Source organism: Bos javanicus, chromosome 10, assembly GCF_032452875.1.
Source record: "Bos javanicus breed banteng chromosome 10, ARS-OSU_banteng_1.0, whole genome shotgun sequence".
Taxonomy (NCBI): domain Eukaryota; kingdom Metazoa; phylum Chordata; class Mammalia; order Artiodactyla; family Bovidae; genus Bos; species Bos javanicus.
The window spans coordinates 70,302,066-70,321,436 of record NC_083877.1 but is presented as its reverse complement, the minus strand read 5'-3'; the positions used below and the strand labels follow the sequence as shown (position 1 = coordinate 70,321,436).

The following is a 19,371-nucleotide window of genomic DNA, read 5'->3' as shown; positions in this document are numbered from 1 at the left end:
ATAATAAACAGCCTTTACAAAGCTCCTGAATATCCATAATGCTGCCTTTATCATAATTTAAAACAGACAACTATGTTACAGACTTGTACACAGATAAAAAGATACTGACATTCAATTGTACAAGAACCAAAAAATAAGATTAAAAGAAAAATACTGAGAGTTTTTAAAATCTATTAGAAATAGCATTTACTGGTAAAAAGAACTAACAAATATATACTCAAATACAGGATGAGAGTCTTAATCCCAATGGACTAGATGTGAAAAGACAAAAACAAAACCCTAGAGATAATAAGACATATAAAAGTATTCTCATTATGTATTTGTTCAATATCACAAGTATCAAACTACTATTACAAGAAAACGAGTCTTACCTTGCTGCTGTGAAAGTGAAATATCAGGTTTATTTCTTACACGTATTAGACGACTTTGAACTGGCTTGTGTTCAACTTGCTTAACATCTTGGCCTTGCTTTTGTGGGTACTAAAGAATTAAAGACATGAAGTCATAATATCATTTTTTAAGTTACTTTTAAAAGATCTGAGCAATTATTTACGTGTTTATTATATAAACTTTGAATACTATGCATGCTTTCTAAGTACCAGATGGGTAACGGAGTACATATTACAAAAGAAAAGATATTACAAATAAAATCTTTCAAAAGATTTGGATAATATACAGATTTCAAATATGCAAATAGCTTCTATTTCTTACTAGAGAATTCAGAGCTACTTATAAATCAACTACTCTAGATACATACATGATGGATTTAGACAGGATAAAAACTTAATTTGGCTGTAAGAACTTCCATATAATTATTTTTGCATAAAATGAAAATCTGCATAATGTACTGCAATTTTCAAAAAGCTTTTATATATAATAACATCATTTAATTCTCACAAGTGTTGAAGAGGTATTATTATCCTTTGTCACTCAAGAAATGTATATTCTACCATAGGCCTCATCATCTCTTTTCCTTACTACAATCTAATCAAATTTAAAATTTTCAGTGGTAAAATTCCTTCACAATCACATATTACAAATTGTGATGAATTTAGCCATTCTTTCTTTCCTGTTTTATGAGTCTAATTATGAATGAGTCTCTAAGAACAGCTACCAGATACAATTTGACAGAAACTTAAGATGTCCCTGAACTCTTATCAAAATACAAGCAGAGAAGAATCTGAAACCTATCCACATGGACTCAAATGGAACCACTCCAGTTCTGGCAGGGACCTATTTATCTACAGGTAAGAATGAGCAGTTTCAAGCTGTAATAGTCACAACTAGCCTTACCGCTGTCTTTTAAGTTTAGAGCCTTTGTTATGTAGGTTTCTGCCCTGAAGGAAATATTATTTTGATGTGTATTTCTAGGATGAGTACTATGACTATCTTGGGCCACTTCAACTAGAACATTCCTATGATCCTTCCTATTGACTGCCTCCCTTAACCACAGAGTATTGTGGGGCTTCCCAGGTGACTCAGTGGTAAACAACCTGCCTACCAATGCAGGAGACTCAGGAGATGCAGGTTTGATTCCTGGATCAGGAAGATCGCCTGGAGAAAGGAAGGACAACCCATTCCGGTATTCTTGCCTGGAAAATCCCGTGGACAGAGGAGCCTGGCAGGCTATCGTCCAGGGGATCACAAAGAGGTGAGCATGCACGCATGCAGATTATGGAGCTAAATTGCTTGTATTCAAATCTGGGTAAGGCATTACCTAGCTTTGACTTTGGGTAAGTTACCTAATGCTCAAATACCTCGATTTCCTCATTCATAAAATGGGGATGATAATAATAATTACCTCAGTAGGTTGTTGTAAGGATTAAATGAGTTAAATATGTAACAAACATAGAACAGCATCCAGTTGAGTATAAGCACTGGAAATAAGTTTATGCCATTATTATCATCAGTCTATTTTTCCTTTAATAAAGGAAATCTAAGAAATGAATTTTTTTGAAGCCATTCTAATGGTAACACTTTGCACTTTTATTTTAAAACAGGCCAATAAATAAAGGAAGGCAATCTTTATTTTTTAAATATCTTTATTGAGGTACAATTGATAGACAATAAACAGCATATATTTCAAGTGTGCTGCTGCTGATGCTAAGTCGCTTCAGTCGTGTCCAACTCTGTGCGACCCCATAGACGGCAGCCCACCAGGCTCCCCTGTCCCTGGGATTCTCCAGGCAAGAACACTGGAGTGGGTTGCCATTTCCTTCTCCAATGCATGAAAGTGAAAAGTGAAAGTGAAGTCACTCAGTCGTGTCCGACTCTAGTGACCCCATGGACTGCAGCCTACCAGGCTCCTCTGTCCATGGGATTTTCTAGGCAAAAGTACTGGAGTGGGGTGCCATTGCCTTCTCCGATTTCAAGTGTATCATTTGCTAAATTTTGACATATGTATATACCCATGAAGTGATCATCACAATCAAGATAATACGATGAATAAATCCATCAATCTCAAAAGTTTATTCATAACCTTCTGTATTCCTTCCTATAACTACAGATTAGCTTGCATCATCTAGAATTTTATATAAGTGGAATCATAAAGTATGCACTTATTTGGGTGTGGGTTCTGCCTTTTTTCCCCTCAACATAACTCTTGTGAAAATCATCTATGTTACTCTGTATCAGTAGTCCATGGCTTCTTCTTACTAAATAGTATTCCATCTTACAGATATGCCAATATGTGTATATTTAGCAACTATGGACATTTGTGTGTGTAAAGTTTTTGCTGTTGTTTAGTTACTAAGTCGTGTCCGACTCTTTTGCAACAACATGGATGGCAGCTGTCAGGCTCCTCTGTCCATGAATTTCCTAGGCAAGAACACTGGAGTGGGCTGCCATTTCCTTCTTGGAGGGATCTTTCTGATCCAGGGATGGAAAATTGCTATCAACATTCATGTGTGAGTCTTTGTGTAGAAATGTTTTAGTTTCTCTTGGGTAAATAAATACTTAGAAGTGAAATGTCTGGGTCATATGGTAGGCGTACATTTTACTTTTTTAAGAAATTGCCAAACTGTTTTCCAAAGCAGTTGAATCATATTACATTCCCACAGCAGCATATGAGTTTAAGTGCTTTACACTTGCCAAAATTTGGCTTGTTAGCCTTTCTAATTTTAGATGTTCTAATGGGTGTGTAGTAGCATTTCATTGTGGTTTTAACTGACATTTTCCTAATGATTACCTGATGTTGAAAATCTTTTTATGTGCTTACTTCTTTGGGTAAGGTATCTATCCAAAGATTTCATCCATTTTTTAATTGGATTGTTTTCTTAATATTGAATTCTGAGTTCCCTATATATCCTAGATATAAGCTTTTTACCAGATAAGTGATTTGCAAATATCTTCTCCCAATCTGTAGCTTGTCTTTTCATTCTTTTAACAGTGTGTCTTAAAGCGAAGTTCTTATTTTTGAGAAGACCAGTTTATTAACTTTTTTCTTTCATGGACACAGTTTTTGGTGCCATTTTTGCCTAGCCCAAGGTCACAACTTTTATTTCCTTACAGAAGTGACTAACAGATATTTATTTATTATTAGTTTTTTCCTGATCTTTATTTGGTCATAGGTCATTAATATTAAACCCTACATAATAGTGTATTCCATAAACAATCTTTATCTTATACATTTTTGGCTTTCATCTGCAACACCCTGCAATGGTATACAATACCATACCATGACTATTTATTGAATAAATTAATCCACAATGAGAAACATTGTAATAGCATTGTAATTAAATGCTATTGCATTTAATTTAACATGAGCATTCTTTTTTTTACATCTTGGAGAGTATCCTATTTTTTCAGTACACAAGAATTCATGAATTTTAATATAGTAAATATTTACTGAATACCTACTATAGACAGACTACTAAGCTAGTTATTGCATGGGAATATAGAACATAGCTATCTACCTAGGTAACAGGCATTTTTATATACATTATTTCTAATTTTTAATTTAAAGACAAGGAAATTAAGGCTTAGAAAAAAGCTATGTATGTATTCAAGGTCCCAGCTAGAAGCTGGATAAGCTAAGATTTATAGCCAAGTTTGAGTCAGTTAAAAAAAAAAAAACAAAAAACAGAAAAAAGGAGGCATGATTTGAGGCTGTCTGATTCCAGAGACTGTGCTCTTGATAGTGTGCCATGCTAAGGCAATACTGTTACCATTCTGATTTAAGTAAAGTACAAGTACTTAATCGGGTACCTGAGGAAAGCCTTCAGCGGCTTCTGATAATTTAACATCACTTTCTTGTGCTGTCAGAAGTGTTGTGGGAAGAGTAACGTGAGGATCTGGCTGCAACTCCAATTCTCCCAAACTCATTGGACCATGACTAGCACATAAATCTTCATAAACAGCATCTGCTATCAAGTAAGTAAACAAAAAGTTAAACTATTTCTTAAAGGAAGAAAAATTGGCTAAAATTACCAATATTTCTCATCTGCGGAATTAGAAATAGAAATACTTCAACAGAAAATGCCTGTCACCAAGCCTTCATTGCAATTAAAACCAAAGGTCATAGCAAATTCAAAAAGTACCTATGTTCAAACATATCTATGGATTATTGTAGGGTTCCAGTCAGCAAGTTGTTTATGCAGCCCCCACACAACACCCACTCTTACATACCAACTCCCAACCCTCCAGAATACCTTTTCGGTCAATAAAAGTCAATAGAATACTTTCTATCTAAAATGTAATCTTACATGTTTCAATGCCATTCTCCCATATCTTCCCACCCTCTCCCTCTCACACAGAGTCCATAAGACTGTTCTATACATCACTGTCTCTTTTGCTGTCTCATACACAGGGTTATTGTTACCATCTTTCTAAATTCCATATATATGAGTTAGTATACTGTAATGGTGTTTTTCCTTCTGGCTTACTTCACTCTGTATAATAGGTTCCAGTTTCATCCACCTCATTAGAACTGATTCAAATGTTTTCTTTTTAATGGCTGAGTAATACTCCATTGTGTATATGTACCACAGCTTTCTTATCCATTCATCTGCTGATGGACATCTAGGTTGCTTCCATGTCCTGGCTATCATAAACAGTGCTGCGATGAACATTGGGGTACATGTGTCTCTTTCAATTCTGCTTTCCTCAGTGTGTATGCCCAGCAGTGGGATTGCTGGATCATAAGGCAATTCTATGTCCAGTTTTTGAAGGAATCTCCACACTGTTCTCCATAGTGGCTGTACTAGTTTACATTCCCACCAACAGTGTAAGAGGGTTCCCTTTTCTCCACACCCTCTCCAGCATTTATTATTTGTAGACTTTTGGATCGCAGCCATTCTGACTGGTGTGAAATGGTACCTCATAGTGGTTTTGATTTGCATTTCTCTGATAATGAGTGATATTGAGCATCTTTTCATGTGTTTGTTAGCCATCTGTATGTCTTCTTTGGAGAAATGTCTATTTAGTTCTTTGGCCTACTTTTTGATTGGGTCATTTATTTTTCTGGAGTTGAGCTGTAGGAGTTGCTTGTATATTTTTGAGATTAGTTGTTTGTCCGTTGCTTCATTTGCTATTATTTTCTCCCATTCTGAAGGCTGTCTTTTCACCTTGCTAATAGTTTCCTTTGATGTGCAGAAGCTTTTAAGGTTAATTAGGTCCCATTTGTTTATTTTTGCTTTTATTTCCAATATTCTGGGAGGTGGGTCATAGAGGATCCTGCTGTGATGTATGTCAGAGAGTGTTTTGCCTATGTTCTCCTCTAGGAGTTTTATAGTTTCTGGTCTTACGTTGAGATCTTTAATCCACTTTGAGTTTATTTTTGTGTATGGTGTTAGAAAGTGTTCTAGTTTCATTCTTTTACAAGTGCTTGACCAGATTTCCCAGCACCACTTGTTAAAGAGATTGTCTTTAATCCATTGTATATTCTTGCCTCCTTTGTCAAAGATAAGGTGTCCATATGTGCGTGGATTTATCTCTGGGCTTTTTATTTTGTTCCATTGATCTATATTTCTGTCTTTGTGCCAGTACCATACTGTCTTGATAACTGTGGCTTTGTAGTAGAGCCTGAAGTCAGGTAGGTTGATTCCTCCAGTTCCATTCTCCTTTCTCAATTGAAACATGTAAAATATCATGTATGAAACGAGATGCCAGTCCAGGTTCGATGCACGATACTGGATGCTTGGGGCTAGAGCACTGGGACGACCCAGAGGGATGGTATGGGGAGGGAGGAGGGAGGAGGGTTCAGGATGGGGAACACATGTATACCTTTGGCAGATTCATTTTGATATTTGGCAAAACTAATACAATTATGTAAAGTTTAAAAAAAAATAAAATGTAATCTTAAAGCAAAGGACAGTTTCCTGACTAGGAAATGTTGATATTGCTTAGATATTTTTCTTCAAACAATCAGGCTCCTCTTTTCCTCATCCAAATGACATCTCAATCAAATCAATAAAAAGAAGACAATATGAACAGAAACAAATATTTATCTAATAACATCACTGTACATTTATATGGCACTTTAAACTCCATGCACTTTCACATACATGATCTCATTTAATTTGAATCTCACAATCATTCTGTAAGGTAAGAAGATCAGATAATTTTATAACTGTCTTTCACTGACAAAGCTAAGGCTCAGGAAAGTTAACCAATTGTTCAAAAATCAGAATTCTAGTTAAGAGGTGTACAGGAACTAAAATCCTCATCTTTCAACTCCTACTCACTGTTCCTTATTTCACATTCTTGCTAAATTATTTCTCAGAAAATTCTGTTTTTCCTAATTAATGGTCATCTTTTAAATACAGCACAGTATGGTCTATCTCATTTTAATCAACAGAAATAGACCTGAAACTCTACACATAAACTAAGTTGTTTCAAATGAAATGATATTTTAAGACCCCACAGATATTATATTTTCCACTTACAGGTAGTCTGTTGAAAATTTCTTAGGTATAGTCTGTTGAAAATTTCTTAGGTATAGCAAATAATCACTCTCTCTTTTTTTACATTAATCTGTATTTTTAGATAAGTGAAAGTTGCTCAGTTGTGTCTGACTCTTGGCGACCCCATGGACTGTACAGTTCATGGAATTCTCCAGGCCAAAATACTGGAGTGAGTAGCCTTTCCCTTTGTTGGGATCTTCCCAACCCAGGGATCAAACCCAGGTCTCCCACATTGCAGGCAGATTCTTTACCAGCTGAGCCACAGTAAGTTTTACATAAAGTTATAAGAAAAACATAACCTGACAGGGAAAGAACTTAAGTAGGTAATTCACAGAAGAGCAAATCCAAATAATCATCAAACATAAACTCACCAGGAGTCAGTCATATGTTTATACTTTAATTGACAAAAATAAAAAAGGTAATAAAAATAATATCTGGCAGGGATACAGGGGAAAGGTTGTAATGTATTACTGATAAAGAAAAATTAGTTTAAACTTTTAAGACAGCAACTTGGCATATCTATTTTAAAGTTTAAAATATATTTTCCCTTGGACCTGTTATTTCTGGGAAACTACTCCCTAAATATATAATGCAGCAATATACTAGGCTATGTTGCTGTTGTTGTTGGTCGCTCAGTTGCGTCTGGTTCTTTGTGACCCCATGGACTGTAGCCTGCCAGGCTCCTCTGTCCATGGGATTCTCCAGGCAAGAGTACCGGAGTGGGTTGACATTTCCTTCTCCAATGTTAGGCTATACATGAGTGAATATTTACTCTAGCATTGTTTATAGTGGGGGGAAATGGTAATAAAGTAAACATTCATCAACAAAGCAATAACTGAATAAATTACTGGAAATCCATACTGAAAGGTTTTACGCAGTCAATAAAAAGAATGAATTTAAGTAATACTAGTTGACCTGGAGTAATTTCCATAGGGTTTCCTGGGTGAAAACAAAACACATGATATAATCTCAACTTGAAAAATGACAACAAATATATACACACCATATGTACCTATCATATATAATTATATGCAGAAGGAAAAAAAACCTAAAAGGTTACATATCAGAATCTTAACATGTGTTACCTGAGATAAGGCATAAAGTGGGACAGGAAAAAATGTGAGGAGGAGGGGTAGATGAAGAACATTAAAAAAAGAATCTATACTTTAAAGTAATATATAATATAATCACATTTTATTTTTCTATAAAATGATATGTGGCTGACGCATGGGTGTAATGAAAAAAATTAATTACAAAGACATAAGATAGACTATGATAAAAGAAAAAAATTATATGTAGAAACCCAAAAGTATATAAACAAACATCTCCTCAAAGCATTAAAAGTGCATAATAACTCTCCGCTCATAAAACACTCTATCACTTAACCTTTATTTACTGACTATGCTACATTCTCTGCTAGATGCCAGAGCTATGACAACAGACAGGATGAAGTCCCCACTCTCAAGTGAGATTACAAATCAGTGGATTAAGAGCAACATTAGGCAGGTGACATTAGAGGACTACACAGAGAGAATATTTGATGGTATCTAACTCAGTGATAAGGGGTCAGGCAACAATGTTGCATTTGCTACGTCACTTCTAAAAATTACACTCATTGAGTGTAATTATGTTAGTTATCCCTTTTTAGGAGGGATGCTCAAAGGATTATTCCATTCAAGTCAAATTTAATTTAATTAATTATAATTTGAAATCCCTAATTTTATTTTTCTAGAATACTATTGCTTTGAAAAAGCAGCCATGGTAGACTCAGTCTGCTTGACTTGCCAGTGCCAGCAGCAGCTTTGGTTCTTGCACGTCTAGTAAATTACTCCATTTGTATGAAACCCAAAGGCGCCTCAAATTCCACTCCTTATTTCCTCCTAATTCTATCTTTCCTCCATATCTCCTCTCTCCCTCAGTGAATGGAGATACCAATTATCAAATCATTCTAGCCAGAAACCTGGAGATTTCTTAGACCCTCTCTTCTTTTGCATTTCTCATATCCAAACTAAGTCTTGTCCACTCTCCTTCTCAAATGTCTACCAAATCTCCCTTTTTATACTTCCCTGCTGCTCAATAATGACTCACCAAGTTTACTATAACTGTCTCAGCTAGAGGCTCCTTGCCTCCAGCCTTAATTCTCTCCAATCTATCCATCACACTGCACCTCACATGTTCTTGCCAAAATAAAAGGCAAATTTGATCATTTCACTCATTTATATACAATTCTTAATGGATCTGTGGATATTATAAAACATTCAGAATTGACAGAAATTCACAAATGACTTTTCCATGGGAATAAATATAAAGCAAGATTGGAATTATTTTCCATTTTGCACATAAATAAATCTCTACTATCTTAAGAGTAAATCCAAAAACCACTGGATGTTATCATCTATATCTACCTGGTTTCTGCTTACTGGTCCAACTTCATTATATCCTAAGCTCTAAAGCTGTGACAAAGTACTTACACTTCCCTGCTTAAGTTTCTTTGTCGTTTCAACTTTATCCCCTTGTCTTATTATGTATTCTGCCATGAAGGTTTCTCCTACACTTACTACACAGCAAACGCCTATTCATCATTGAGAACTCATTTCAAGTAAGCTCACATATGATGTCTTTCTTGATTGCCCTCCCCAGATACAATTGACCTGTACCCCAATCCTATTTAGACTGCTATACAATAACCACAATAACCTATTGCATGTTTTTGCTTTCTCATATACTATCTCTACTAGAGAAAAAATTCACTAAGAATAAGGTGTTACCAGGTTTTATGTTCCTACCACCTAGAATATCCTTAGAGCAGAGCAAGCAATCAAAAAATATTTTCTGAATATGTAAATGAACAAACTGGAACATGTTTATCACACTTCATAGTCTGGCTAATTCCTCTAATACTCAGTTTCACATTGGCTCTTCCAGGAAACCTCCTCTGAGCCCTCATGTGTGGGTTATTCCTCCTCTGTGCTCCCATAGCAGCCTGTGTTGTTGCATTAATCAACAATATTGTAATTGTTGTCTCACATTATCCTACATGAGTTTGTAAACTTCCTGGAGAGCAGACGGCTATTACTTCTGCCTCTCAAAACCCTTATTTAGTACCAATATAGTGACGGGTACATGCAGGTATTTAGTGCATTTTCTGAGTAAATCAAGAGTTATCAGATCAGATCAGATCAGATGAAGAGTTATAATTGGTAGTAAATCTCAGAGTCCTCAGAGTTTGTTCAAAATACCAGTTCACATTTTAGGGTTCTCAAAACAATTCTTCAAACCTTATTTAGCATCTTTTTGTTATTCAACCCAACCTGAGAGCCTCAGAATTAGAAACAGTGGTATAGGACTATGAGTTGCAAATAGGATACTTTCTGAAAATGAGCAGAAGTGGAGACAGGCAAGGTAAGAACAGATGAGCCTCTGCAGAGGAAGCTATTAGAAATCAACATGAAGGGCATGAGATTAGACAGTAGCAGAAATAATGATACATGGGACTCATTCTTCTACAATAACCATAATGTAACAAAATACTTAAAATAAGAGGGACAAACTAGTGCTCTATAGGCACCTTTTTTTTTAGGCAACTGTGTGTAATTTCTGGTTCTATTAAATGTATTTGAGAAGGTATTTTTACCTTCTCCAAAACAGTATCATGTGTCAAGCATAGTGACACTTTATATACAAGAGCTGACTCATTTGAAAAGACCCTGATGCTGGGAAAGATTGAGGGCGGGAGAAGGGGACGATGGAGGATGAGAGGGTTGGATGGTATCACTGACTCAGTGGACATGGGTTTGAATAGACTCCGGGAGTTGGTGACGGACAGGGAAGCCTGGCATACTGTGGTTCATGGGGTCGCAAAGAGTCGGACACAACTGAGCGACTGAACTGACTGACTGACCTCTAATAACCTTATGAGGCAGATACTGTTTCTGATAAGCAGCTTCCACTACGGCCCCCTAACGATTGTCGCCTGGTATTCAGACCTTTCTGTAATCCCCTGCTATATTATTCCAGGATTGGTCTTTGCTATTAACTGAATGTGGCAGAAGTGATGACATGTCACTTCTGACTTTAGGTTATAAAACACCATGGGTTTCCATCTTGGGTGCTCACTGTGTCTCAGATCATCCACTCTGGGAAAAGCGAACTGCTATGTCATGAGCAGCATAACAGTAAGGCTCACGTGGTGAGGAACGGAGGCATCTTGCCAACAGTCATGTGAATGAGCTTGGAAAGCAGATCCTCCAGCCCCAGCTGAAGTCCTTAGATGATGGCAGCTCCAGCCAACAGATTAACTACACCCCATGAGAGATCCTGGGAACCACGCAGCTACACCACTCCTAGATTCATGGCTTTCAAAACTGTGAGAGAGAATAAATATTTCCTGTCTTCATCTGCTAAACTTTGGGGTAATATATTACACGGAAATAGATAACTAGTACATTAATATTATCTCTACTTAATAGATGAAGAAACTTGGGCTCAGAAGATTAAGTTACTTGCCCAAAAATACAGATCTGGAATTTAAAATGATCTCCAAAACTTCAAAAGCTCAAGCTCTTAGCCACTCTGTTATAATGACTCATCTACATACTTAATCTAATGCCACTTTAAGTTCAGGTCAGTTACTCAGTCGTGTCTGACTGTTTGTGATCCCATGAACCGCAGCACACCAGGCCTCCCTGTCCATCACCAACTCCCGGAGTCCACCCAAACCCATGTTCAATGAGTCGGTGACGCCATCTAACCATCTCATCCTCTATTGTCCCCTTCTCCTTCTGCCCTATCTTTCCCAGCATCAGGGTCTTTTCAGTTGAGTCAGCTCTTTACATCAGGTGGCCAAAGTACTGGAGTTTCAGCTTCAACATCAGTCCTTCCAATGAACACCCAGGACTGATCTCCTTTAGGATGGACTGGTTGGATCTCCTTGCAGTCCAAGGGACTCTCAAGAGTCTTCTCCAACACCACAGTTCAAAAGCATCAATTCTGTGGCGCTCAGCTTTCTTTATAGTCCAATTCTCACATCCATACATGACCACTGGAAAAACCATAGCCTTGACTAGATGGACCTTTGTTGACAAAGTAATGTCTCTGCTTTTTAATATGCTGTCTAAGTGGATCATAACTTTCCTTCCAAGGAGTAAGCGTCTTTTAATTTCATGGCTGCAATCATCATCTGCAGTGATTTTGGAGCCCCCAAAAATAAGGTCAGCCACTGTTTCCCCATCTAATTTTCCATGAACTTATTATTGTTTTCAATTCAATTAAATAAATATCTACAGAGTACCTACAATTAAAAATGTACTGGTCTGTAGGTAACCAGCTAGGTGATACCATAAGGAGGGGCTGAATAGGATACATCCTAATGGATTTTATTCTGTAACAATTCAGTAAGTACCTCTTTGTTCACAAGTACCAAGCAGCTCTCAAGTGATCTGTGAGAGCCATCTAGTGTCAATTCTATTTAATCACAATCTGCACAGTTAGCTGGATACAGATATAGAAGTCGTATTTTATACTACTTTGAACCCTAATTTAAAATACTGTTAAAAATGAATACTCCTACTATGTGCACAAAATAAATAATTCAAGTATTAATTTATATTTATTCCCATGGAAAATTCAGTCCTGAGAGTCTCTCATTTCTGAACGATAAGGTGGAAAGCTTAATATAAAACTGACAGTCTAAATACTCCACACCAATGTACTTCTTTCTGATTTCTGGCAAATCTGCATGACTCCAGAAGTTCTTTTCATTTAAGAGACTGCAATAATAAACATGAGATTACCAATAAATGAGAATATAGTTGATCCTCATTACTCTGAAGACTTCATTTCTACAAATCCACCTGATACAATGTATTTGCAACCCTGGAATCAACACTCAGCACATGCGACTTGTGGACATGCATGCATGCACACAGCAGTGAGGCCTGAATCACCCGCCACACACTCAGCAAACGAGGCTGAGCACAGGTGCTCTGCTTTCTTATCAGTTCTTACACTGTGAACAAGTATTCTTTTTTGCTGTCTATTTAGTGACACGTTTTCCACATTCTTATATGTTTTTTTCGTGATTTTGCTCTTTAAAATGGCCCCAAAACATAGTGCAGAAGTGCTCTTCAGTGTTCCAAAGTGCAAAAAGCTTTGATGGGCCTTACAGAAAAAATATATGTGCTAGGTAAGTTTCATTCAGTAATGAGTTATAGTGCTATTGCTCATGAGAATCAGTGTTAATGAATCAAGTGTATATTAAATAACTGCCTTTAAATAGAAACATACATAAAGCAAGGTTATATATTGTCAAAAATGTTGTGTATGTATCAATAAATATAATAAATATAAATATAATATAATATACAGGCTCATAGGAACCTAACCCAGGATTTCCTCTAGGAAGAGTAGCTCAGTATTTCCTAATTCAGTGTTTGTGGTGTCTCTATTATAGGACCTAATGAGAATCAACTACATATACCAGAAACTGATATTCTCTATTCTATTCTTATTCTCAAACTGTTACAGCAAAAAGTTTAGTTAACAAAGTTTCAAAATAAGACTGAGTGCACTGAATTCTGAGTCAGAAATTCCTACAGCATAAAGAGTGAACTTCTACAGTATTACCTAATTAAACATTGTCCGACACAAGATGTTATGTGACAGTTTTCATGTGCTAGTCATCTTTTTCCCAATATACATTAAAATAATATCACTACTAAAAAATCTAAAGTAGACATATACATATTACCAAAACTATCTCATGCCCCACCCAGAGACTCATGCACCAACACGGTTACATGAATCACATTTGGGGAAACATTGCTATATATAGAAAAAGTCATTATCAAACTTTTCAATTGTGAATACCCTTTTAAATAAAGAAGGTCTGCAAGCTTCTACCTGAAAACAGTTATGCTTTCCTTAATTCAGAGTAGGAACACTACTGTAGATTATAATACAAAACAGAATACAGCATTCGACATGAAAACAGTACAAAGAGAGTGTGATGGGATTCAAAGTAAATATTCTAACAGACACTACATCAGGAAGGGGTATTTTGGTGAATACCTGCAACCGTGTCACACTGCTGAGATGATGGCTTCGGAGCACATTTTGCATCTGAAGACTCTGCCTTAGCCACAGGTTGCTGCACGTATGCGGAAAGTTCCCTGAAGAGGTTCTCTGCTGCTGCAGCTGTCAGCCTCTGTCCTTCACTAAGCTCACCCACGCTGTTTTCCAAGTCCTGTAAAAAGTAGAAACCACTGTTATAAACATCACATTAAAATCAAGTCAAAAAACAAAAAATAAAATAAAATCAAGTCAAAACAAAAAATATCTGTCAAATGTATCAGGATGCAGACCACCTGATTGCTTGAAAAGTATTTTAGAAAGTGCTTATCAAGCCACATACACATTACATGAAAGTTAGTTTAATAAGATACCTAAGTGTAGGCTTTGCTTTTCTTATGAAGTATTTCTTCTGAAGTTAAATACCCATTATCTGTTTATTCAACCTCCAAATTAGACAGCAATAAAACACACAAGAAATTTTTTTATTATTTAAAACACTAAATTCTGGCACACAATCTAAGCTGTTTATATAGTTTAAAATTAGAAAATAGAAAATTTACCTCTTGTTCTTTCTAAATGAAAATGGGCTAAAGTTGTCAGAATGAAATTTATAATGAAACACTCACTGAAAATATACAAAAAGTACAAATATGCTTCTTTACCAAATATATAAAGTAAAAACTTTAAAAATGATGTGTTAAAATTCTTTCTGTGTTAAAAACTAGATGACCTAATCATAAGCGCATGTTGTGACTTGGAGATATTCTAATTAATGAGCTTACTAATCAAGAACTGAATAAAAATTCCAATATATGAAGGCTCTCATATTTTTTATTTAAAAGGAGTTTAATTTCAACCAAGGGTTTTTTTTTTAAACTAGAATATATGAAGAAATCACTGCTGAAACATCTTTGATGACTGTTGACTACAAAATAAAATCTAACTGCTTAGCTCATCATTCCAATTTTCTACAATTTACCCTAATTATCCTCTACAGATTTATAGCTCCCCTTATTCTGTAATCTGACTTTTCTTAAAGAATATCAATGGCTCAACATCCTTTAAACAGGAAAAGATTGGTTTTTAATTACTATGAAACCCTTGGAGAGTCTTGGGCAGAGTTTAGGATGACGGCAGACACATTTTCCTTAGAAATATTTCACAGGACCTATATTACTCTACCACTACTATATAAATGTTGTGCAATATACAGTATCTTCTCTTTGATGAACATTGTCAAGGGTACTTATAATTGCCGAACACCTTAATACTCTGTGGAAGATTTAGCTTCCCTATTCACACAATGCTCTAATACCACATAAGCATTTGTCATTTTTATATCCTACGCAAATCTCAGACTCATATCAACTCTAAGTTAGTTTATCTATAATCTCCAGTAGCACACCCAGCCCATCCACATAAATGCACAAGATGCAGTTCTGTCCTCAGACTGCTCTCACTGACCAGATGCTCCCTCTGGGCAGAGTAGCAACAAAGAATGGCTACTATTTTCTTACCAAAGCAGTATTTTAACTTACAAATATATCATTATTACTAGTTCTTATTACAAACAAATGTTTAAAACATAGGAGAACACATTTAATGTCAATCACTGTTAATCAGACTGGCAAAAATTTAAGATTAAAAATACATAATGAGGTGTCAGAATCTCATAAAGTTGAAAAGCAATGCTTTAGTGTCTATTTAAATTATAAATGCCTGTGCCTTCTGAGTAAATTCCACCTCTCGTTATCTTCTATCAGTTCAGTTCAGTTCAGTTACCCAGTCATGTCCGACTCTTTGTGACCCCATGGACTGCAGCATACCAGGCCTCCCTGTTCATCACCAATTCCTGGAGCTTACTCAAACTCATGTCCATTGAGTCAGTGATGCCATCCAACCATCTCATCCTCTGTCATCCCTTTCTCCTCCTGCCTTCAATCTTTCCCAGTATCAGGGTCTTTTCAAATGAGTTGATTCTTCATATCAGGTAGCCAAAGTATTAGAACTTCAGCTTCAGCATCAGTCCTTCCAATGAATATTCAGGACTGATTTCCTTTAGGATTGACTGGTTTAATCTCCGTGCAGTCCAAGGGACTCTCAAGAGTCTTCTCCAACACCACAGCATCAGTTCTTCAGTGCTCAGCTTTCTATATAGTCCAACATTCACATCCATACATGACCACTGGAAAAACCATAGCTTTGACTAGACAGACCTTTGTTGGTAACGTAATGTCTCTGCTTTTTAATATGCTGTCTAGGTTGGTCATAGCTTTCCTTCTGAGGAGCAAGTGTCTTTTAATTTCATGGCTGCAGTCACCATCTGCAGTGATTTTGGAGCTCCCCAAAATAAAGTCTCTCACCGCTTCCATTGTTTCCCCATCTATTTGCCATGAAATGATGGGACTGAATGTCATGATCTGAGTTTTCTGAATGTTGAGTTTTAAGCCACCTTTTTCACTCTCCTCTTTCACTTTCATCAAGAGGCTCTTTAGTTTCTCTTCGCTTTCTGGCATAAGGGTGGTGTCACCTACATATCTGAGGTCATTGATATTTCTCCTGGCAATCTTGATTCCAGTTTGTGCTTTATCCAGCTCGGCATTTCACCTGATGTACTCTGCATATAAGTTAAATAAGCAGTGTGACAATATATAGCTTTGATGTACTCCTTTCCTGATTTGGAACCAGTCTTTTGGTCCATGTCCAGTTCTAACTGTTGCTTCCTGACCTGCATACAGATTTCTCAGGAGGCAGGTAAGGTGGTCTGGTAGAGAGGCAATTCCTCATGGTACAAAAAAGGATTTTATTCTTTTCATAGTTTGGAGAAAGAAAAATTGGAATCAGTCTAAAAATTCTTCAGTAGGAGAATAAACTAGGGCATACTACATGGTAGATAAAAAGGATATGGTATGTCTTTTAGGATTTAGTTAAATTTTAAGAATCAGATGGCAGAATAACACATACACATACCTCAAAATTACCCACACATGAGCACACACACACGCACGTGCAAATGTTTAGATGCTTAGAAAAAAACCTGGAAAGGATAATCTTCCAACTTCTGGGCTTCTGGTCTAGCCAAGATGACACACTAACAAAGGCTGCCAGCTCCCTGTCCCCAAAATGCTGGAGCAACTACAGAAGTGAGAAGCCACGGATTCTGAGAATTAAGTAAAAACTGTGAAAAAACACTGGGAAAGACCACCTGCTAGCTTGACCTGGTGTGTGTGGGCGGGGAAAGGGCTGCATCCTGTGGAGGAAGGTGGCTACAGGGGGTGCAGTGAGAAGAATGACTGATGTAAAGAGCTGCTGTCATTTCCTCTTTGCCTCATTAACTGGAAATCATCAGTGCCTGCACCTTAACCATAAAGATCTTGGCAACAATCTGGGCTGTAGATACTAGTGCCCCAGAGTAACGATATCAGGGAGCATGAAGGCCCAGTTGGGGTGAAAAGTTACAGATTACATCTGACCAAGAACCCATAGGCATTCACTCCTCACTCTGTCCCCCTTTGAACCCAAGGACAGGAATACAAAACCTCTCAAAGAAACTTCTTCCTAAGGGTTTTAAAGACATAACAACCATCAGAAGAACTGAATGGCAGAATATCAGCAAACAGCCGTGGTCACCATCAGGAGTGGTTCTGTGCTGCCTGAGAAGCCCCTTCCTGGGGCTCATCACCTCGTCTCCTCTTCTATTCACTTAAACAGACCGTGGCCTGATTTTAGTCCTTAAGTTCAGTTCAGTTCAGTTCAGTCACTCAGTCATGTCTGACTCTTTGCGACCCCATGAATCGCAGCATGCCAGGCCTCTTTGTCCATCACCAACTCCCAGAGTTCACTCAGACTCACGTCCATTGAGTCAGTGATGCCATCCAGCCATCTCATCCTCTGTCGTCCCCTTCTCCTCCTGCCCCCAATCCCTCCCAGCATCAGAGTCTTTTCCAATGAGTCAACTCTTCGCATGAGGTGGCCAAAGTACTGGAGTTTCAGCTTGAGCATCATTCCTTCCAAAGAAATCCCAGGGCTGATCTCCTTCAGAATGGACTGGTTGGATCTCCTTGCAGTGCAAGGGACTCTCAAGAGTCTTCTCCAACACCACAGTTCAAAAGCATCAATTCTTCGGCGCTCAACCTTCTTCAGAGTCCAACTCTCACATCCATACACGACCACAGGAAAAACCATAGCCTTGACTAGACGAACCTTTGTTGGCAAAGTAATGTCTCTGCTTTTGAATATGCTATCTAGGTTGGTCATAACTTTCCTTGCAAGGAGTAAGTGTCTTTTAATTTCATGGCTGCAGTCACCATCTGCAGTGATTTTGGAGCCCAAAAAATAAAGTCTGACACTGTTTCCACTGTTTCCCCATCTATTTCCCATGAAGTGATGGGACCGGATGCCATGATCTTCGTTTTCTGAATGTTGAGCTTTAAGCCAACTTTTTCACTCTCCACTTTCACTTTCATCAAGAGGCTTTTTAGTTCCTCTTCACTTTCTGCCATAAGGGTGGTGTCATCTGCATATCTGAGGTGATTGATATTTCTCCCAGCAATCTTGATTCCAGCTTGTGTTTCTCCCAGTCCAGTGTTTCTCATGATGTACTCTGCATATAAGTTAAATAAACAGGGTGACAATATACAGCCTTGACGAACTCCTTTTTCTATTTGAAACCAGTCTGTTGTTCCATGTCCAGTTCTAACTGTTGCTTCCTGACCTGCATACAAATTTCTCAAGAGACAGATCAGGTGGTCTGGTATTCCCATCTCTTTCAGAATTTTGCACAGTTTATTGTGATCCACATAGTCAAATGCTTTGGCATAGTCAATAAAGCAGAAATAGATGCTTTTCTGGAACTCTCTTGCTTTTTCGGCTAGACGGACCTTTGTTGGCAAAGTAATGTCTTTGCTTTTGAACATGCTATCTAGGGTCATAACTTCCCTTCCAAGGTGTGTAAGCGTCTTTTAATTTCATGGCTGCAGTCACCATCTGCAGTGATTTTGGAGCCCCCAAAAATAAAGTCTGACACTGTTTCCACTGTTTCCCCATCTATTTCCCATGAAGTGATGGGACCAGATGCCATGATCTTTCATTTTCTGAATGTTGAGCTTTAAGCCAACTTTTTCACTCTCCACTTTCACTTTCATCAAGAGGCTATTTAGTTCCTCTTCACTTTCTGCCATACCCAACACTAATTCTCAGACAGAAGAGCTTATCGTACTGCCCCCACCCTGGCCCCAGAACATGAGTTCACATAACAAAAGAAACAAATTATTCAAGGAGTAAATGTTAAAAAAAAAAAAAAGTGAAAAACATTAACCATATACACATACAAAAGGAATAAAGAAAATACTAACAATGTGGAGCAAAAGATCATTAAAAAAAGACACAAGTGAGAATA

General features: G+C 37.2%; 1 protein-coding gene across 14 annotated transcripts in view; it reads right to left on the bottom strand.

Moving 5' to 3' along the window:
- The window catches only part of KIAA0586 (KIAA0586 ortholog), a 168,988-nt gene that overhangs the window by 68,754 nt on the left and 80,863 nt on the right, over positions 1-19,371 (bottom strand). For 12 of the 14 annotated variants that reach the window (XM_061429013.1, XM_061429008.1, XM_061429009.1 and 9 more), the window contains 3 exons: positions 13,971-14,145; positions 4,207-4,364; positions 372-480 (listed from right to left, as the gene is read on the bottom strand). In XM_061429013.1, the coding sequence (XP_061284997.1) occupies positions 372-480; positions 4,207-4,364; positions 13,971-14,145 (442 nt within the window). The remainder of the gene's footprint in view (positions 1-371; positions 481-4,206; positions 4,365-13,970; positions 14,146-19,371) is intronic. The other 2 variants (XM_061429003.1, XM_061429007.1) reach the window with 1 other exon arrangement.